Source organism: Arachis hypogaea, chromosome 16, assembly GCF_003086295.3.
Source record: "Arachis hypogaea cultivar Tifrunner chromosome 16, arahy.Tifrunner.gnm2.J5K5, whole genome shotgun sequence".
In the NCBI taxonomy this organism is placed as follows: Eukaryota; Viridiplantae; Streptophyta; class Magnoliopsida; order Fabales; family Fabaceae; genus Arachis; species Arachis hypogaea.
The window spans coordinates 37,142,270-37,165,052 of NC_092051.1; the positions used below are offsets into that span (position 1 = coordinate 37,142,270).

The 22,783-nt window shown below is 33.9% G+C and overlaps 2 protein-coding genes across 2 annotated transcripts; one reads left to right on the forward strand and one right to left on the reverse strand.

Moving 5' to 3' along the window:
- Positions 1–8,355: 8,355 nt before the first annotated feature.
- LOC112759069 (pentatricopeptide repeat-containing protein At5g02830, chloroplastic) lies at positions 8,356–13,861 on the forward strand. The gene is made up of 12 exons (XM_025807899.3): positions 8,356–8,979; positions 9,570–9,657; positions 9,886–10,090; positions 10,388–10,495; positions 10,648–10,812; positions 10,903–11,478; positions 11,856–11,921; positions 12,049–12,129; positions 12,436–12,533; positions 12,813–13,023; positions 13,139–13,199; positions 13,346–13,861. The coding sequence occupies exons 1-12, from the start codon at positions 8,511–8,513 to the stop codon at positions 13,669–13,671; spliced, it is 2,454 nt and encodes an 817-aa protein (XP_025663684.1). The 5' UTR covers positions 8,356–8,510; the 3' UTR covers positions 13,672–13,861.
- An 86-nt stretch (positions 13,862–13,947) lies between these two features.
- LOC112759070 (thioredoxin-like protein AAED1, chloroplastic) lies at positions 13,948–16,506 on the reverse strand. Its single transcript, XM_025807900.3, has 9 exons — positions 16,210–16,506; positions 15,971–16,112; positions 15,814–15,859; positions 15,428–15,487; positions 15,068–15,104; positions 14,889–14,968; positions 14,706–14,797; positions 14,416–14,476; positions 13,948–14,283 (listed from the first exon to the last, which is right to left on the reverse strand). Exons 1-9 carry the CDS (start codon positions 16,388–16,390, stop codon positions 14,224–14,226), a joined length of 759 nt encoding a protein of 252 aa, XP_025663685.1. The 5' UTR covers positions 16,391–16,506; the 3' UTR covers positions 13,948–14,223.
- Positions 16,507–22,783: the final 6,277 nt, after the last annotated feature.

Sequence of the window (22,783 nt, forward strand, 5' to 3'; positions counted from 1 at the left end):
AGCTTCAAACTCACAAGGGCTGGGCGTAGTGACAGACGCAAAAGGGTCAATAGATCCTATTCCAGCATGAGTGGGAACCGACAGATGATTAGCCGTGCGGTGACAGCGCACCTGGACCTTTTTCACTGAGAGGACGGATGGTAGCCATTGACAACAGTGATCCACCAACACACAGCTTGCCATAGGAGGAACCTTGCGTGCGTGAAGAAGAAGACAGAAAGAAAGTAGAGATTCAGAAGACAAAGCATTTCCAAAACTCCAACATATTCTCCATTACTGCAGAACAAGTATCTAATCCATGCTCTTTTACTTTTCGCAATTCAAACTGATAAATATAATTAACCTCCTGACTAAGATTTACAAGATAACCATAGATTGCTTCAAACCAACAATCTCTGTGGGATTCGACCCTTACTCATGTAAGGTATTACTTGGACGACCCAGTGCACTTGCTGGTTAGTGGTACGAGTTGTGAAAAGTGTGATTCACAATTCGTGCACCAGCATCCTAGTAACTGGCACATCTGACCAACCCACTCCTGACTACAATTTACCGGTATCAAACTAGACTTGTCGAAGTTCATGCTCAGCCCAGACATGACTTCAAAACACCTCAAGAGTCTCTTGTAATTTCTCACTGTCTCCTCCTCCGGTGGGCAGAACAATATAGTGTCATCAGCGAACTGGAGATGTGATAACTCTATATTATCCCTGCCAACTAAGAGCGGTAGTATTCTCCTATTTCTTACCGCCTCCCCGATCATCCTGTTCAGCACATCTACAACCAGAATGAATAGATACGGTGATAACGGATCGCCTTGCCGGAACCCCCTTTCTATCTTGAACGGTTTAGACGGTGTCCCATTCACCATTCAACGAAATTCCATTTGACTCTATCATAAGCTTTGTGGAAGTCCAATTTGATGATTGCTGATGCCTTCTTCTTCAATTTTAGCCACTGTATAGTTTCACATGCTATTAACGCTCCATCATGTATCCTCCTGCCCTTAACAAATGCACTCTGCGATTCCCTAACTAACCCTGGCATGACGCTTCTCATTCTTCTTGTCAACACTTTTGATATAACTTTATACACGCATCCCACCATACTGATTGGTCTAAGGTCCTTTATCTCCTTCGCACCCACAAACTTTGGAGCCAGCGCTGCCCAAGTAACATTGGAGTCTGCTGGTAACTTTCCTGTCACAAAAAAGCTCAACACCGCTTTTGTAAAATCCGCTCCAATCTCCTCCCAGCATCTTTTTATAAAATTCATATTATAGCCATCGTTGCCTGGAGCCTTCGACGATTCGCAGTCCCATACTGCCTCCTTTACTTCCTCCACCGTCGGTAGTACCTCAAGTGCTTGAGCTTCCTCTTCTTCTAGGCGATTAACTAATCCATCTCTGAAGCTAATATTTGGCGACTCGTCCTGGTGGTATAAACTCCTGTAGAAATCTCTAGTGGCAACCTTAATTCTTGCATGATTCCTCACCAGCCTACCGTTAATTACTAAAGACTCAATCCGGTTATTCCTTCTTCTTGCTGATGCAATATTGTGGAAGTACTTGGTATTCCTGTCCATCTCCTTGGCATGTCAAGATCTAGACATTTGCTTCCAGTGTATATCTTGCCTCTCATACCATACCTCACAGCACCTTACCAACGCCTTTCTTCTTGCTTCTACTGTACCATCATAAACTCCGTTGCTCACCAGATCATCTACTTTCTTAATATCCTCTTCAAACTTTTGTATCTTCTCCTGTATATTCCCAAAGTGCTGCTTATGCCATCTACCCAGTGGTTTTGTCAGCGCCTTTAGTTTATCCAGAAACTACACGTCGCCCAAACCCCTCCATTCTTCCTTTATCATCCTTAGGAAGCCTTCATGCGTGAACCACACGTCTAAACTACGGAACAGTCTTGATCCTTGAGCTATTCTTCTATCTTCCACAATCAAAGGACAATGATCTGATAGACCTCTCGGTCCCCCTCTTAACCGAGTATCCGGGTACGCATCCAGCCACTCCAAGTTAACCAGGCACCTATCGATACGACTGCAGGACTGACCTCTAAACCATGTGTACTTCCGATCATTAATTGGCAAGTCCACCAACTCCATGTCATTTATCCATGCTTTAAAATCCTCAGCAGAAGCTGATAAGTTGGTCGCCCCCTTTCTCTCCTCTACATGCACAATTTCATTAAAGTCTCCTATATAAAAAAATGGGGTCTGACACAATCCTGTAATATAGCTTAATTCCTCCCACATTAAGAGTTTTTCCTCTCTCACATGCGGACTATACACCAGACAAATTGCGCAGTGAAAATTATTTTTAGCCATCACTCCTTCTACACATAACCATCCATCTCCTTTATAACAGTTTATCAATTTGAATACAGAGTCGTCCCAAATTAATAGTAAGCCTCCGGAAGCTCCAACAGAATTTACATACTCCCAGCTAGCTCTATCATTACCCCAAATTCTAGCTACATCATATTTGTTCAGCACTTTTTTTTTTGTTTCTATCAGCCCCAGCGTATCTACTTTAAACTTATTTTTAAAATTTTTTATCATGTTCAATTTTGCAACACCTCCCAACCCCCTAACATTCCAACAGCTTAAAATTATTTACAAATATTATTACACACCTGCTTTTGGCATTTTGGACGACTTCTTCTGAATTTCTCCTTTCGCTTCGACTGTCTTCTTTTCATAGATATAGCTTCATTTTGTTCCTGAAGAATTGCCATGATGTCCTCCTCATCACTGTATGATATTGCTTCTGATTCAACCGCCGATTTCCAGGCTTCTTTATTCTCTGCCATTTCCTCTTCCCAACCCCGCCTCCAATGTCTCGCCTTTGTTGGATTTCCAGTGTTTTGCATCACCAGTAACCTGCCCTCTTCCTTCCACCTCATCCGGTTTCATTTTGCTCCTCTTGCGATTAGAACCTTCGATTTGGTTTCCAATTGTGGCGTCTCCCATACACTGTTCGTGCTCCTCTCGCCCTCGCCTTGGTTCGCTGGCTACAGTTCGCATCTCCTCCGCGACAACATCTGCATGCCAATCGTCGGTTTCTTGTTCCCCTACTTGTCCTTGCGCCGCAAAGCACTCCTCTTGGGAGGACACCCGCCCGCCTAGGCTCGTGTCATCCTCACTTCGCTGATTCCTTACAGGAGCATTGGGGGGCGTTGTATCCAGCACGCATACAGCCAATCGGGTTGCGTTCTCTTCAACCGGGTCATCCATCACCGAATCGGATAGCCCAAGGCCACTTTCATCCAGCTGGGCCTCGTGCTTCTTATTTTTTCCAAGCCCCCATTCCTCCATCTGGGTCCTATTCTTTGTAACCCAGCCTTATGTTTCACTTCCTTGGGCCTATTTTCCATCAGCCCGTTATTAAACCTCTCATTAATCTTTGCATGCTCCCTCTCCTGCCCAAAAAAAGAATATTCCCTTTGGATCTCCTTATAAGTGCATGATACAGTATAGTCTGAGTCTTCTTCCAAATTAGCTACAAGCGTCGCCGCAGAATCCTCCCTCCCCTTAATTAGTGCATAATCGATTTTCTCGTAACGGCCTTTTGAATTTTCAAAATTTCATTCATTTAATTCAGAAGATAAAATTCTGATTTTGTTCTCATCTTATTCTAAAAGTTTCACCGCCAATATTTTAAACATATACAATTCTTAAAACATTATGTTCCTTCAACTAAATAATACTAAACAATTAATAACCGTTTATTAATATTATTATTAATATTAATATAATATTAATTAATCAAATTTGTAAATAGTTTCCGATTATGCATGTTCAATGTTGGCATAAGGATGTCACTTTCGAACTTTATCATATTTTAGCTATTTCTCGATAATAGTTGCGGTTTTTTTTACTCGTATTTTTTTATTACAATGTAAAATTCAAATGTTTTTTTTGGCCTATTGCATATTGTGTTAAAAAATTAAAAGCTTTTAACACGCGAGACGAATAATTACTTAGACAATTAAATTAATTTTATATATTAATGGGATCAGTTATTTTAACATTATAAAAAGTCTCTAACTTATTACTCATTATAGATTTAAAATTAAGTTTAAAGTTTCATACTAGAACAGCTTTCGTACTCTTTCATGGAGAATAAAAAGACTATATAACTCTAACAAGTATAAAAACTTTAAAATAACAACAAATTTGACCAATCATCACAATTGCAAAATTTTTGCAATAACTCACTTATCTTTACATGTTTTTTTATCAATTTTAAAAAATATAACATTTTAAACTATATTATTATTATTATGTAATGTAACGACCAAACTTTTAATACATCATGACTAATGTTAATTGCCAGGAACTACTTTACAACTTTTCTTAGAGACTCTAGACCTTATATCAAATATATACATATGAACCCGTAGTGCTAGTCAAAATCACGTGTCAGATATATAAATATAACAAAATAAATAATAGTTAAACAGATAATATCTACATGAACTATAGAAAATACAGAAAACATAATAATATCATACATATATGTCAGAATGCTCATTTAGTACATCATAGTTTACACCGGGTTACGTCGTTACTTATTCATGAAAATATTTACAAACTCCATATTTATACTAACAGGCCTCGACTCACAAGAGTTATCCTAGTTTGGGACCCATTTTAACTTGTTTATATAGATATTTACAAAAATACTTAACCCTCTAAAAGTCTACATAGAATGAGGACAAAGACTACTACTACTGCTACTATTACTGCTGCTGCTCATGGATATCTTGGTAGCTAAGAAAATGTTGTGCTGAAGCAAGGAGAAAGTCATCAGAACACCTGTGATGATGTTGTTCACCTATCCAAATGCAGAAAAATGAAAGAAGATCACGCTGGTTCCCATCTGTGAAACGAGGGAAAGTAAGGGGGTGAGAACCTAAGGTTCTCAACAGGGTACTACATGAAAAACCTAAAGGGTTCCGCAACCTAAGTCTAAGAGTTTGCGCAATTATGTCAGTAAGTCACGCAAACAAGTACAAGTACAAGTATATAGCAGAAAAGTAAACAAGTATAGAATACAGGAAGCAGAGATAAATCAAAATCACAGAGAAATGCAACAACCAAGTATGATGCATGTTTGGTCCTATGCAGACCATGAGCTCATGTGTCGATTGACTATCCACAACCCGACATTACCCGGGACTAAGCCCGAATATAGTTTTTTCAACTGCGTACGTTCTGTATACGTGCCTAATGGATAAAGCCACATGCATTCTGACAACTGGAAATTGTCGCAGAGCTTGACGCCATAGTATGCTAACAGTTGGAGAAACAATTTTCAATATCAAGTGGGCATCCCCACATCTTAACATGGTTCTGGTTCCGTCGGAACAGAAACTCCTCCTCCCCAAATAATCTCTTAGGACGATTTTGATTCCGTCGGAGTAGACGCGCTTCTTCCCCAAATAATCTCTTAGCACCTTGGGGTTTATAGTTTTCTTTTTCCACGACACTTTTCAAATAAACTTTTTCTCTAAGGGACTTCTTTACCTTTTTTTTATAAAAACTCGTACCCGGTTTCTACTCTTTAAATCTCTCAACCTTTGTCACATATTCTAATTTGCCCTTGGTACTTTTATATATTTTCAATTTTACTTTTTTTTACTTAATTAAGTTCTCTTTTTACTGTTTTCTTTAGATTTTTAGTGGCGCTTTTATCACTAATGTTATTATATTATCATTTTACCCTCGTATCCTTCCTAACATACTTCTTTGATCCTTAAGTTAATTAACCATTTTTACATTTACTTTATGCCTAAAATTACCATTTTTACACCTAAGTACTCTAGTTTTACCGTTTAACTTTGTTTAATGTTTAGCATCAAAATTTTACCGGATTAATCCTGATAGTTTTCTATAACCAAATTACTCCTAATATTTTAATTAAATACCAATTTTTACCACTAGATACCTAAAAACTAATTTATCCTTTATTAATTTATTTACTTGTTATAATTATCGCTTTTTACCATTTTACTTCTAACTTTTACTAAAATTTTTATTTAGGCCTAAAACTTTATTTTAAATATAATTTTGATCCAAATAATTTATATAATTATTATTTTATCCCATATGACACTAATTCTAGAATTTTACTGTTCTTTTAATTAAATTATATTTTTAACCCTCTTTTTATCCGAAAATGATCAAAACACCCGTTCTATTTTTACCAACTTGTTTCATAAGATTAAAACTATTTTTTTAACTTCTTTTTAACTCGTTTTCACCATAATTTTTGTGCTTTTAGTAGCTAAAATTTTTAGAGATGTAATTTTTATATTTTTTCTCCACTTTTAGTGACTTTTAAAGTTTGAAACTTAAACCCCAAGTTCTTCCATATTCAGCTGTTACCACACAAAATTCTGAGGTAAATATATTGCATATTACAGATATTTAGCAAGTCAAAATAGAGATAACTTACAGAATATTAAGATTTACAAAACAAGCACAAATTCACCACAAAGTGGCTCATATAAACACCAAAAACAAGCACAAACATATTCTAACTAATTCTAACCCTTACCTCTTGTTTAATTCAGTCACTAGACCTCTCAACCATCAGAGAATACTCTCACAAAGGCTAGAGCAAATTGGCTATAGTGCAGTTTTTGTTTGGCCAAAAGCTTCGCAAAAAGTGTTAGAATTTGATCACTTTGAACTTAAATTTTGTATAGCTCTTTAATTGTGCTCCATATGGGCTCAATAGAAGTTTTTAGACACATAAGAAGGCAATAATTCATCATGATCACTGCTAAAAAATAAAAAAGAATAGAGAAGGAACAAGAGCTCACCTTACTAAATTTTTGGTAAAAATACGAGAATTAGGAAAAACAGACAATGAATTGTGTTTATATGGCTTGGATTCTTGAAGAACACTTGAAGAACAATAGAAGAATATTAGGAATAAGGGTTGGAACGTAGAGAAGTGTAAAATTTCAATCTTTTTCTTTCTCCAAAACACAGTAAAAAAACTTACAAAATGCATAAAGTATTTTTGTGAATTTTGTGATCAGTGTTTCTTTAAATAAAAATCTGAGTCTTGGCTGAATTAATTATGGTAAAAGAAGCTGAGAATTTCGTGGTCAAGGTATGAGAATTAATGAAGAAGGGGCTTGAAAACGAAGAAGTTTGGTCAACACTTGCGTGTCGAACTTATCCACAATTAACCGTTGTTAGTTACTTGGGGTTAAAAACACAGTAGAGAGAGGTGAGAGGATGAGATAATCTCGACACAGAAGCTAAGAGGGAAAGGCAAATTACTTGGATAGTAAGTAAGAGGATTCAGGATCTCTAGGAGTCGTTTGCAGAATACTAGTAAAAAATTCGATTTGGGTTAACTTTTACCATGTGGTAAAATAATTAATGGCTAGCATTTATTCTTAAAGAAATAAATCAGAAATGGATGGATAATATTAATTTTGGGATATAATTACTAATGTAAAAATTATTTTTACCACTGATTTCGAGATTTTTGGTTATTAACTTTTTTCTCGGTGCATGCAAAATCGTTACTAAAAGTAAAATTCTGGTTAAAAAAATCTCTAATAAGAAAAATAAACCAATGACAAACAAGTGTTTATTTTTTACTAGTCAAATTTGACTTAGAGAAATTAATTATCCTCATAAAATTAAATTTGACCGATTAATTATCATTTTTTAATTTATTTTTGTTTTTTTACTGTTGGGCATGCTTCACGAATAGTTATTAGACTGTGGTTCAATATTTTGAGAAATAAATTATAAAATAGCCAGAAAAATTAATTTATCAAAAATAAAATTTTTACATATAACGTAACACTGTATCTATATAATTTAATTTATTGAGCTATCCACACACACATTGCGATAATTAAAACACACCTCTGATAAAAATTAAAAGATTTAATTATTCTATTGATTATTGTAATTTTACTAAATTTTTAATTAATTCTCTATATTTTTTTTCTTTCAATTGGTCCTTACACTACTTTTAATTTTATAATTAAGTCCTTTCTAATATAAAAAATATTAGAATTAACTGAATATTTTTTCGCAAATTAAAGATATTCATAATTAAAAATTTAACTAAATTTTTGATTACATGTATTTTAAAAAAAAATATTCTAATAATTTTAATATTTTTGATATAAAAATGACCTAATTATAAAATTAAAAATAATATAAAAATCTAATTAAAAGAATATAAGAATTTAATTAAAAATTTAGTAAAATTATAAATAACAATAAAGTAATTAAACCAACTAAAAAGATACTCAAATAGATTTTATTGACATATTAATGTTGGAAGGAGAGGAATGAATAACTAACTAATACTATGAGTGTCTGAGCTCCAACGATAACACCCGCCTTTCAAATCCAATCCAATAATCCAAAGACAAAAGATCATAAATCCATTGTCCCATAAATCCCTCATCTTCTCACTTCTACAACCCAAAAAACGGTTACACCCAGTAATGATGAGGGATTTCGTCATCCTTGGTTCATCCATTGTCACTCCTCCTCCGAATCCCCCATCTTCTTCATCTTCAACACCATCAACCACTCCTTCTCCCTCCCACCGCCACCGCCACCGCCACCACAAGCCCAAGCTCACTCCTTCGCATTCGCATTCTTCCTCTATCTCCTGCACTCTCCAAGCCCCCCTCAACCACTATATCCATGTCCATGTCCACGAGAATGCTTCCGAATTTGTTCCTTCTCTGAACGTTAAGCTCCTCGCGAAGGAGGTTCTGGCGGGTATTCGAGGTAGGAAGGTTCGGGCTGTGATTGATTCTCTCAAGAGAGTTCAGGAGCTTGGTGGCGCCTCCTCCTTATCCTCCCATTTTGATGGACATGCCATGGATCTCTTCTCTAACGAGTGTCGCCGCTTGGTCAAATCCGGTCAACTTGAGGAAGCTGTTCAATTCATGGAGGTTCTCGCACGTAATTCTTTTTTTTTTTCAAGATACTAATCTCTAATTCTTTCTTGTTAAATTTTCTGTGAACACTGTGCACTTGAAACACAATGCAGGATCAGTCGTATCCAAAAGATGTAACGGAAGCAGCTTAAGATGATGATGTTAGCATTGATATCTGATTACACACTAATAGTGATGTTAATTTGATACCAACTAGATCTAATAGTGAATAACAAGAGTTTGTGTGTTACAATCAGGGACAATCCAAAATCTAATGATAGTAGAGTGAGTGTACCCACATTTAGTGTCGAATTGAACATGAATGCCTTCAATGGAGGATACCTTGAGAAACTAGAGGAAACAAAACTAAAAAAAGGAGAAAGCAATTAAAGGGGATGTTTAATATTTACTTTTTTTATAAACACAGCATTTATCTAGTAATTGATTAAATTTTCTCTATATGGATAGACAACCTTACTGGTTTGGTAATGTTCTTATTCCCATGTTCATGTTTCCATGTGTTTATAGAACACATTGTTAATAAAATTTTGACCAAGTTCTAAAGATACAAGAACAAGTCATTAAGAAATTCACACATGAATTTTTCTCCTTCAGATTTCCAGTTGTCAGTCAGAGAACTTGTTCAGCCGTTGGACATAATAAAACAGTGTGTTTGTAATCAAGATCCAGATTTAGCTGTGAGGTATGTATTTATAATGTTTTGAGAAAAGATTTTTTATTTCTAATTTTGTAACAATGATGAAATTAATTGGTGTTGTCTTTGATGATTAATCAATAGCTTTGTTCATTTTTTATGTGTGCCATTAATTTATATTTCCTGATCCATTACTTCCATTGGTGTTCCTAATAGTTAATATTGGTTAGCAATCTATATGATCAGGTTTTATATGACTGCATTTGCATCTTTCAGGTATGCATGTCTTCTTCCACATGCACATATACTATTCTGCAACATTATAAGTGAATTTGGAAAAAGAAGGGATTTAGTTTCTGCTTTGAAAGCATATGAAGCAGTGAAGAAAAACTTGGATAACCCCAATATGTACATATACCGGGCAATAATTGACGCTTGTGGCCTTTGTGGTGATTTCATGAAATCTAGGTACATATATGAGGTATCTTCCAATCAGTGACATTCTCTTCCTTCAACTTGTCTTCAAAGATTTAAATTAAGGGCTTACATGAAGATATATAGTTTAATTTTAGTGTTTCACTCCGAGACACAGTTCTTGGCAAATTCCATTTGCAATCTATATCATTCTATGTATTTATCTTAGAATTTCAAAAATGTTTATAAATTTTGTTCTTCTTTAAAATATAAATAAACTATGATCTTAGACATAATTCTTGGCAAATTCTATGACGATGATGTTCGGTGACAAGATAGCATTCATATGCAATGTCTGATGCAGGACTTACTCAATCAGAAGATTACTCCAAATATATATGTGTTCAACAGTCTCATGAATGTGAACACCCATGATCTTAGCTACACCTTAAATCTGTATCAGAATATGCAGGTAACGTTCCTTCTATCACCTTAAATCATGCCATTTATATTTATCCTTTCCATTTAGTTTCCCTTGAAGGATGAGAAGAGAATGCTAGTTAGATTTTATTCTGCATTTCATCCGAGTAAACAATTCATAGTGGCTAAACCTTTAAAATCCAGAATCTTGGTCTGAAGCCAGACATGACATCTTATAATATCCTACTCAAAGCATGCTGTGTTGCTGGAAGAGTTGATCTGGCCCAAGACATTTACAGGGAACTTAAGCAATTGGAATCAGCAGGATGGCTGAAATTAGATGTTTTCACCTACAGCACGATTATAAAGGTACATTGTGGTGCATCAACAGAATCATCATTGTTTTATCAATTTAGCAAAACATGATATCTGGCATATCCTGACCTGTAGGAATTTCAGGTCTTTGCAGATGCAAAATTGTGGCAAATGGCTCTAAAAATCAAGCAGGATATGCTCTCAGCCGGTGTTTCTCTTAATACCGTTGCGTGGTCGTCATTAATCAATGCCTGCGCACATGCAGGGCTTGTAGAGCAGGCAATTCAATTATTCGAAGAAATGCTTTTGGCCGACTGCGAGCCTAATACGCAATGCTTTAACATCATTTTACATGCATGTGTTGAAGCATGTCAGTATGACAGAGCTTTTCGCTTGTTCTATTCTTGGAAGGGAAATAAGATGTTGGGGTCCTTTGGTGAAGGGAACAATAGCAAGTTAGAGCATGGAGACACGCAGACTGCTATTACCGCGCCAAACAGCATTTCTAGGCCGCATATCTTGAGTTTTGCTGAGAGATTCCCTTTCACACCAACTATAGCAACATATAATATTTTGCTGAAGGCTTGTGGTACTGATTACTACCATGCTAAAGCATTAATCACTGAGATGAAAAAAGTAGGTCTTTCCCCAAATTATATAAGCTGGTCCATTTTGATAGATATATGTGGAGGATCAGATAACGTGGGAGGCGCCATCGAGGTAAAAAAAATTAGATAAAAAATAAAGTTCTCTCAATGATTTTCATTGCACAATGTTTTGAGAAGCAGTTCAGTCAAAGTAATATATGGTCATGGTTGATGCAATTTGCATAATTGCACTAGAATTGTATTAGGATGGTCTTTTTATCATGTTGGACTTCTATGTAGTGCTTGAATATATATAGTCGCACTCGCACCACACACCAACAAAACATTTACTGGACACAATACTGTAGCTGTTAGATAAGTGATGTGTGGTGGACTTTCAAAATTATCATGTTTGATATTTATAGATTAAGTGACTTCCGTACTAAGCCTAATAATATATTATATGAAAGCTATTTGTTTATCTGATCGAATGCCTTTGTTCCCATACAGATTCTGAAGATCATGTTTGATGCTGGAATTAAACCTGATGTTGTTGCATATACTACAGCCATAAAGGTTCAGAGTTTTTTCTCTCAAAATGAGGCCCAATTTTTAAAATTAATTGTAATATTGAAGAGAACATTTTTCACTACTGTAAAATTACATGGCCATTGACACGGGAAATTTACATTTTTGTTTACAGGTCTGTGTAGAAAGTAAGAATTTTAAGCAAGGATTGATGCTATATGAAGAAATGAAAACATATGAGATACATCCAAATTGGGTGAGGATGCCTATAGACTGCAGTTGTTTGTTATGGTTCTGTCGTCCACAAAATGATAAACTGACATGGCTATGTCCTAAATGGAATTTGCATGAGGCTGCAGTAAGATTATACTTCCATAAAATCAAACTAAAAGATGAATAGAACATTGGGTATAATAAAAGAAATGGCAGTTGATGAATGATGAACTATAGAATAAATACATATCTGAAAAAGGTGGGAATCACAACTTTTTTTGTGATCTATTGAGAAAAAAAGTATATTTCATCAACTTAATCCTATTGATTTTGATAATTGTCTTCTCAGGTGACATATAACACACTACTAAGGGCACGCAACAGATACGGATCCGTACTTGAGGTGCAACAATGCTTGACCATATACCAGGATATGCGAAAAGCAGGGTATGCTATCTTATACTATCATAGCAAGTAGCATACTAATTATCTTTTCCAAGTTATGTGTCTCTCAAATGTTATGTATAACATGTCTGTTTCATTTTAAATCACGTGTTAGAAATTAGAAACTTTTAGCATGATGGAACATAAGAGATTTCTGGTTATAGGTTTCAAGAGTAATGGCAAAAAAGTATTGTTAGCAGCTTAAATACTATGAACTATTATCTATGCAGTAATATTTTTCTACATTCAGCTTTAAACTAAATAGCATGTTTACTGCTTCAGGTACAAACCCAATGATTACTATCTGGAAGAACTTATTGAGGAGTGGTGTGAAGGAGTGATACAAGATAACAGCAAGATCCAAAGAGAATTTTCTTCCAGCAATTTCTCTGAATTAGAGAGACCCCCGAGTTTACTTCTTGAAAAGATTGCGGCACACCTGTTAAAGAGGGTAGCTGACATCCTAGCTATTGATGTTCAAGGACTCACAAAGGTTGTTATCAGTTGCTTTCTCTAGAGTTCGCCCCACAATTTTCTCAAACTGTTTTAAGTTTCTCTCGATTTTAATGTATTAGTTTATGCCTTTAACCATCAAACTGTATCAACAGGTTGAAGCTCGCTTGGTTATTCTTGCAGTTCTTAGAATGATCAAAGAAAACTATAGTTCAGGTACGAATGGAATATTTTGTATATTTGATTTATAATTCTATTCTGTACGTGGCAATTGGCAAGCTCGTTTTGCATGGTTGCTTGTCCGCGTAGCCAATCATATGAACTCAACCATTCATATTCACTGTTGGCCTTTATGATAACAGGACATTCTGTGAATGATGACATTTTGATCATCATAGGAGCTACAAAGGCAGATGAAACTCCATCCCAGCACATATTAGAAGTGCAAGAGGCAATCATAAAACTTCTTCAGAATGAATTGGGCCTTGAAATTTTTCCAGCTAAAACCAGGTTTGCACTAAGTGACACATCAAAGTTAGAAATCCCTAACCTTACAAATCTCAGCATAGAAGCACTACCAGGAGAGAAGGCATTAACCACAACAAGAAGGCCTGCAGTTCTACATAGGTTGAAGGTCACCAAGAAATCATTGTATGGTTGGTTGCATAGGAAAGTAAGCATTAAATAGTATTTGAATTTTGTACAAATATGTGTCTTATTCCCGCTCATTGCAACTTTTGATCTTTGTATATAGCATCTGGACTTATGAATATATATGCATGTATCAATGGCAAATGTATAATTTCATTAATTTGTAAAACAATGTATGATACGTAGTGTCATGGAATAGAATTATAATTATCTATTCTTTCTATTTTTATTTTATTTTCTCTCCTAAAATTGTCGGAGTCAGAGATAGAATATTCATTGTGATACAACTCAGCAACTAACTCTTCCAACAATATGAAGAACAAAAGGGAAGGGGCCAATTTATTTGACATGGAAAAATCTTATATACAAGATTTTGAAACTAACAAAATGTTAAAACTATCCTAAGGGTAATACTGTCATATATTCCAAATTGTGTACTGTAATTTGGTGAATGTCTAATAACTGAACCTCAAGGCAAAGCTACTGATCAGTGCAAGAAGCAAAAGAATATGATGTACAATAGTGCCTTGTGATCATGAAGCAAGATTGATAAAAAAGCAGTGAAAGAGGGGCTCCATCTTTTGTTTCTTCAGGAACAACATGCTGCTAAGATATCTTCAATTTCTGGATCATCACCTGCTTCTCTGTCCTAGTCACATTAAAATAGTTCATATGGTTATGTCAGATAAATGTGAACACATATGCTGCTGATTCATACTAATTGCAGCCATAATATCAGGTAAAATATATCCATGATTCAGGTAAAGGGGGTTCCAGATACCTTGTGAACATATGAGATATTATTTTTCCCAGGACCTGCAACTATGATTCCTCCTTGTTTCCTGACACAATACCAAGTTCATAATATATGAGAAGTTATGTATTCAGGCTGGCCAAACAAAGTGTCTTTATAATCAACTAGATCATATTTGGGTTGCACTAGCCGAAGCTGGAATGACCATTTATCCGAGAAATTCTTAAGTGCTCTTGGGGCACCACGTGTATTGCATTCACAACCAATGAAAAGATTGGCATAACCAAATAGTGTGATCACAGATATAATTTACATACCAGCCCCCTCTGGTAACAGTATCTTTTTCAAATGAAAGCTTCCAATCTTGCCGATAGCCTTCCATATATAATTGTATTATCTTAAGACCTGCCTGCAGTGTAACGACTAAAGTTAACATAAAAGATCCAAAAATCTAAGTTTCATTGGTGCTTCATCCACTTTTATGGTGGTTTCAGACTTACTTTGGGGGTAAATGTGGTCAAAACTCCAGAAACAAATTTTAAGGCCTCATATGATGAATGATTGGGGTCTGCATAGATTTCTGGAAGAGAAAGCACAGACTTTTCAAAATGCTAACATAAGATGTCTAAAATACTACAACTATTACTAGGCCGAAAGCATTAGGCCAGCAGCAAGGTACCTCCTTCGAATTTCATTTGCTTGGCAAAGGTTCTGGCCTGTAATACACAATTCCAGCATACTCAGATGGTTGCAACCTTGCAGAAAATCAATACTTGCAAAGTTCGAGACTGAGAGTAGAATCAAGTAAAGTGCAGCATAGTGCCCCAATTCACAAATTCACAAAGACAATAAAATTGAAGACAACCCTTTTACTCTTTCCCCTAAGAACCATAGCTTATGACATGTTCTGAGAGACAGTTTTCTGCTCAATACTTTAATTAACCATGTCCAGCAGTTAGTGCATGCAGTACCATCGAAACATTACAGGAAATTCATAAGCCAAAAACACCAAACACTCTCTACAATTCTTCTGACAAACCTGTTCAATGTTCCCAGGTCCAATCAATACAAGTGCCACACCAGAAGCATCCATTATATCCTGTTGAAAGAGCATAAGCATAAGCACAAGTCTTGCTGACACACAACTTTTCTTTTCCTACTAAAAAAACTTTAATTGTCAGCCATGTTAGATAATTGGAGTTATTTTTGGCCTTCTACCATGACAAGAATTAAGGAGGATATACAGTAAGTTCCAGAAAGTATAATGCTATTAACATGCTAGAGGGGAAAAACCAAGGGTTAATGACAAGAATCAAATGAATTTCGGTACAAGGTCACTATGCAATTTACTTAAGAACAGTACAGAAAGACAAGAATTAATTGAATATAATATTGAATCAACATTTAGGATATAGTTAATTTCACCTTCTTGGATGCAAGGTAATCAGCCCTTTTGCGACAAAGCACACATCTGCGAAAGTACACACACAGAAAGACATGGCTTATCAGATTTCATTGTTAATAATAATCAAACTCATAAACAAAAAGGGAAAATGCTTTAAAAGATGAGGAGATAAATCACCCAAAGTGGCGTGCAAATGCCACAACGGCTTTCCTATCTTTCCATAAATCTGAAATCGGAACCTCCTTTCCATTCAAATCAAACACCTTAACTGAATCCAGTGAACTTGTAGTATCCTCATCCAACACCAGAGACTCAACTCCTGTTCAAATCCAACTATTGATCATTTAATTATCTTTTATTTATTTATTTGCTTTAGTTTAGAAGAAGAAAAGACTAAAGAATAAGACAAAGCTTGCCTGAAGAAGAAGAAGCAGAGGGTGTGGTTGCATGGTGTCTGTTTGATGAGAGTTTGAGATTCTTAGAATATCTAAGATTTTGATTTGGTTTAAGAGAGAGAGTGGGAGAGAAATGAATGGAAGAGTGATTTGCAGTTTTGTTAAGGTGAAGAGGATTGGAGAAAAGCGTTGCGTAGGCCATGAAACTTGGTCTCAGGAAGCAGAAACAAAGAGACTGAGATAAATCAAATGAGTAGAATAGTTTAGAAAGAAAGAAAGAAAATCCAACAAACGTGGCATATTCGGTGACATAAAAATTCTTTGGCATTAACAACTTCATCATCTTATTATTATCATTTATTTTAACTAACTTAAATATTAAGTGCAAGTTATCCTCAATTATCTAATTTTTTATTTGGGTGACATTGTTAAAAAAAAATTATCTCTGTATATATTTTAGTATCTTCGATAAATTTTTAATAATAAAAATAAAAAATATTTTTTTAAAAAAATAGTAATTTTAGTTTTCAACGTTTGGGGCAAAATTTAATTTGATCTTTAACATTTTAAACGTCCTATTTCAGTCCCAAAAACGTTCAAACACGTTCAATATAGTCCTATCTTTAAATTTGACAATAATAATTAACAAGATAAGTGACAATGACGTTAATAATATTACTAGTTAAGTCATATCTTTTTCTATACGTTAGAAGAACATAACCAAAATCTTCTTGTAACACTTCTTTTTCTTAATTTTTTTGTACAAAATTCTAAATCCTAACAATCAAGCACTAATGCTTTAAAATCAAAGAAAAAATTTTTATATTAGTGATCGTTGGTGAATTGATTTTACTTACATATTAAAATAAAATGTTATTGACTTTTCAATATGCGAATTGTTTGTATCAAATTTAATGGTCGAATAATATTGAAACCATTTAATTTTTTTTAGTATTGAAATAGGGCGTTTGAAAGTTTTTTGGATTGAAATAGAACGTTTAAAACGTTAGAAACCAAATTAGAATTTAACCCTAACATTGGAGGTCAAAATAATATTTTACCCTACAATTTATTTTTTAAAATCTTTTACTTAAAAAAGATACTTTAACATAATAAATGAATAAATAATATTTTGATATTATTACATTCAAACATAATTATAAATAAAAGTATTTTTTTAGATAAAATATTCAAATATCAAATTATTTTTATTTGTTCAAAAATTTTTACAAAAAAAATTACTTTAAAAATCTTTTTTTTAAATTTATCCAAATAAATCCTAATACAAGATTAAGTGTAACAAAAAATAATATTAAAAGTAATAATTTAAAATTATTTTATTTAATTTAATATTTATAATTTTATACATAATATTTATAATTATAATTTTTTTTATATTTGATGTTATACATTTTTAACAATAATTAATACAGTTATGTTACCTATTAACCTAATTTTTTATTCCTTACAAAAAAAAATGACAATCAAAAGAGTTGTTGAAAAGAGCACCATAAAAAAAATCAAGTAAGCATATATATATATATATATATTAGAACAATTCATTTATATTTTATAAATATGGTTATGTAACATAATTTTTATTTATTTACAAAAAAAAATAATCATGATTTAAGGTGCTCCACAATATTCATTTCTAATATGTTTAGTAAGATGAGTGATGATAAAAAAGTTATTGTGAAAGAATTGGGATTTGCTGTTATGAGGCATATTCCAGCCTTGAATGTGCCACATAAGCTTCCGAAAGAATTTACATGAGTAAACTACCATTTCTATCTACGAAAGTTAAAAACGCTGACACATCTAACCATAAAAAAGGAAATTACTATTTGTACCCATAAAACATGAGTTCCATATAACAAAATTATCCAAACACTAAAAAATCACATAAAAATCCGAAATTACCCTTATCATCATCTGTATCATCTTTTTCCCTCCACCACCACCACCACTAACCCCATCATCTCTCTCTTTCCTTCCATTTTCTGAGCTCGTCGCCGCCGCCAGAGTCCGTCAACTCTGCCAACTCCTTCCTTTCTCTCTCTTTCTCTCTCTTTCCTTTTGTATTTTGCTTCTCTCTCTTCTATTTCTTCGAATGGTTGCATGATGTAGGTTCAGTGGTCTCTGGGTTTGTAGACTGGAGAAGAGCGGGTGGAACCGCGGACTGGACAGGGGCTAGAGCTCTGTGTCAGCGAGAGATGGAGGGCTAGCTGGAACGGGTTCGGACAGCGGTAGTGATCAGGCTACGCCAGTGGCTCTAGGGTTGTAAAAGGAGGCGAAAACAGAAGGCAACGGTGATTCTGGGCTCGCGGAGGTAAGGCGAGGGGAAGAAGAAGAAAGAGAGAGGGAAAGGGTGGAGGAGCAAAGAAAGGGGAAAAAGACGCGGCGGCGGCGAGTGAAGGTTGGGTGGGACTTGATGGCGCCAGCGATTGTTGAGTGCCGCGGCGGAGGTTATGCAGAAGAGCTAAGAAAGGGCGAGAGAGAGGAAGAAGAGTGGAAATCGGGGGAGGGGGGACAATTTGGTGTTCGCCAGTGGTGGTGCGGTGGTCTCAGACAATTTGCTTTTTCTATTGTTGTTGTTGTTGCTTTATGTGAAGAAGATGATAATGGAGGTATAATAGTGGTGGTGGTGATGGTAGTGATGAAGAAAATGAGGTGGTGGTGCCTTTGAATTGAGTGATGATGGTAATTAGGGTTTAGGGTGGTGGTGAGGAAGAATTTCGGTGGTGGATTTGGGATTGGAAAAGTGGTGGTGTGGAGTAAGTGGTGGTGGTGGGGTAATTTGGGAATTTCAAATAATTTTTTTGGATTTGGATAGTTTTGTTAGCAAAAGTTTATATTTCATGGGTACAAATGGTAATTTCCTTCTTCTATGGGTGGATATGTCAGCGTTTTCAACTTTCGTAGGTACAAATGGTAGTTTACTCAATTTACATATTCACTTGATTTGTACAAAAACACATTGGACACGCGATACGGTATACATCACCCCTGATAAAATAGGAGATGCCATTGGCTTGAATGTATCTGGTAAAAATTTATTTTATAATATATTCTGTAAATTAAATTTCGGTATTTTTTACATTATTTTTGTGTTATTGAAATATTTTTGCTACTGTTATAGGGGAGTGCTTTTCAAACAAAATTGTAAATAAAGAAATTAATGAAGAACATAAGAAAGTTATTGAAAATTTCAAAGGTTATTTTTTGTTACTTTTGACAAAGTCTTTGATTGTCATGAGTATTGATGGACCAAAAAACCAGCTAAAATTTTAGAGAATATTCATTCTCTTCATCTAGAAGTGCTTCTTGTTGCCAACAATAATAAACAAATTTTTTTCAGTTCACATGATACCCATTTTTTATGTGAACACAATATAAGAATAGAATTTGGCTGCTCACGTGCTCAACTTCATCATCAAAAGCATCAAAGATCACAAATTGAAAAATAAATTTACAGTTGATGGTTGCCTCTTTGCATTAATAATAATATATTTCCATGAATTTATGTACAAGAATAAGCCGGTGGATAAAAATTCTGGACTACCATGGATGCACATTGGACTAAGAATAGAAAAAAGTTAGTTAAAAGAATAGAAAGTAAGGCAAAGCATAAAACGGTAACTCAATAGAAATCTTTTTTTTTTAATTTTAGTTTTATTTATTTTAAATATATTATGCTAAGTAGTATTTTTTTTTTGTTTCGAGGCCTCGTAAGAAGAGCATAGTTGAGAGACCAATCAAAAGAAGAAAAGAAGAAAAAAAAGAAGCAACAAAAGAAGAAGACTCTTATATTGGACTCACCTTCAAAAAGTGAAAGCGAATCTAAGTATGAGTATGATTCTAAATATGACTCAAAGGAGACATCGAAGCAAAGAAAATAACATGAGAGAATGGCAAAGAAGTAATTATTATTTTTTGATGTTTTTGTAAATATTTATTCTCTTTATTTACCTCGTGTGTTTGTACTTTTCATGATGGAATTCAAAAAGAGGAAGCACATTATTGTGGATTAATCTTCTCAAACAGAGATTGAATCTGATGATAAATAAGATTTAGAAACTATCATTGTAATACTATGTTTTGTTTTTTCATCAAAATTTTTTTTATAAACAGAATTTTTATTATGTATTGTCAAAAATGAAGAAATTCAAGAAATTACAAAAGGTTGAAGAAAAAAATAAGCTTGCAGAAGAGTATGTATTAATTTTCAGTATTTTTTGATAATTTTCTATTTTCTGTATCAATTTACTTCTTTTTATGTGTTGTTTTTATTATATAAATTCGGTGCACTTCAGTTTAAAATAAGGTGCATTGGTACTTGTTTGTCTGACATCATCATTTATTCATTTCAGTAAAATTAGACGTTAAATATAGAGCTTCTTATATTTGACTTTCTTTAGTTTTTAGAGCTTGATGATTTCACAAATAATGGTATTTGTTGGAGCAAAAGCTTTGATAGACAACGATGAGAGTGTCGAAGTACCATACATTAGCATGAGTGGATAGCAAACAAGGTTAATCTTTCTATTTAATAAATATTACTGTGTTTTTTTTTTGTTTTTAGCTGAGATTGTGCAATATATGTGATGAAATGACTGAAGATAATTAATCCCAAAAAGATAAAAAAAAAAAAAGAAAATACACATGGAAGAATTGAAAAATGATAACTATCATTAAAAATAGATAATTCTCTATTACTAAATTATTAGAGTTTAATAAATAAATTTCTTTAAACGGTAGGAACAAATTGATCATTTTAGACTCGAATATACTTCACTCATTCTATTCGACGAAATAAATCAACTGAGAAGTAAAGCCATTGAAAAATCTAAAGTAATCAGACTCTTCAAGCCATCTGCTACATTATTAAGTCTTTATGGTAGGTTTACATCAGGAGATATAGAAAGTTAATAGATTGTGTAATGTAAATTGTTAATAATTTCTCTTCAATATTATTTTGAATTGTGTGTACAGATTTGTTAAAACAAATAATTCTTTATTAAATATTCATTCCAAAATTTTTGATAGATTCCAAATCTTTTGTCTATGCTATATTACAGTTATATTAATCTAAATGAATCTACATTCACATTTACTATATTCAATATACTAAAGAAAAATCAACTGAAAATTTATACAGGATTACACCTTAAACTATTAACCATCAAATAATTGCAGAAAATAATTTAAAAATTAATACTTACTATTGAATAACACAACACAATACAATTATGAAGGTAATACTTATTATTAGATTAAAATATCATAAACAAGCAAAAATTAATTTCAAAACTAACGGTAACATGGTAAAAAGTACAAGACAGAAAAATATTAAAAGTAAACCTCATTTCTATTAAAAAAAATATTACATAGAATGCACCGAGATTGTTCAACATAACACCGAAAATAATTCCAAAAAACACCGAGAAAACTATCTTATTTCTTTGAATCTCTAAACTGATAATTCATAATTTGTTCTTTATAAATGCTGAAATTTGACTGCATTATTGATCCATTATCTAAAAGGTTCAACTGCAAAAATAAATCATATATTAGCGCAACCATTAACATGCATAAAGACAATTTTACCTAATTAAAGCACATCAATTTTAGCTTTGTTAGAGATTTCTTTTTCTTTTTCTTTGATGCATTTGTAATCTGTTTTTTGATATTTAATCCCAATCTATTTTTGGTACGCCCTCTTTTTTCCATGTGAGGCGGGTTTTGAAGGTCATCAATATCATCTAAGGAAGCATCTTCATGTGATAACAAACATTTTTCTTTACATTAGGCTTTATATTCTTGCATCTCAACCATCATGTTATCATAAGTGCAATGCTGAATCGCTATCTGTTGAGTTAAGAAATTAACTAAATTAATTAGTGATGACAAACATTATTTTTGGGTAAAATAAATAATTAGTGTTGATTATTAATAATTATATGTTACTAATTATTTTACTAAATGTTGCAGGCCAAAATTAAATCCAATAGCCCAAATTGGAATGAAATAATACAACTAGGTTGGTGGGTTGGTAAATCAAGTGAAGCCCAAAAGAAAACAAAGCTGAGGAACCAACGGGCTGAACTTGAGTGGAACCCAATTCAAGCCCGATTTGATTTCACCAAATCCCTCCATCTTGCTCCCAAAGTAACGTTCTCTTTCTCTGTCTCAGTCAAATCACAGAACTCAGAAAAAGTAAGAAAGAGAGCTGAGTTTCTAAGCTAGTCATGAGAGAAGAAAGAAAGAGAAAGACCAAGCTTGAAAGGCAGAAGTCAAATCATCCATTTCAAACCAAATCAAGCTTAGGAAAAGGTTAAAGGTAACGCATTTTCTTTTAGATGTATCAGATCTTCTTCTCTTCTTCCCAACTCTCTACAAGTCCGAAAATGGCATATAAGGCAAAGTTGTTTTCTGCCCTAATCTGCTGTGTATCTACGGTCACAAGTAAGTCTTGGGGACCAAGTAGCTTATCAATAGCTCAGATCTGTTTTGCCATTGGAAGATTTTTGTGGTTGCTGTTTTATGGCTTTCGGTCAACCTTGGGAGGCCAGAAGCAAAATTTCCATTGTGA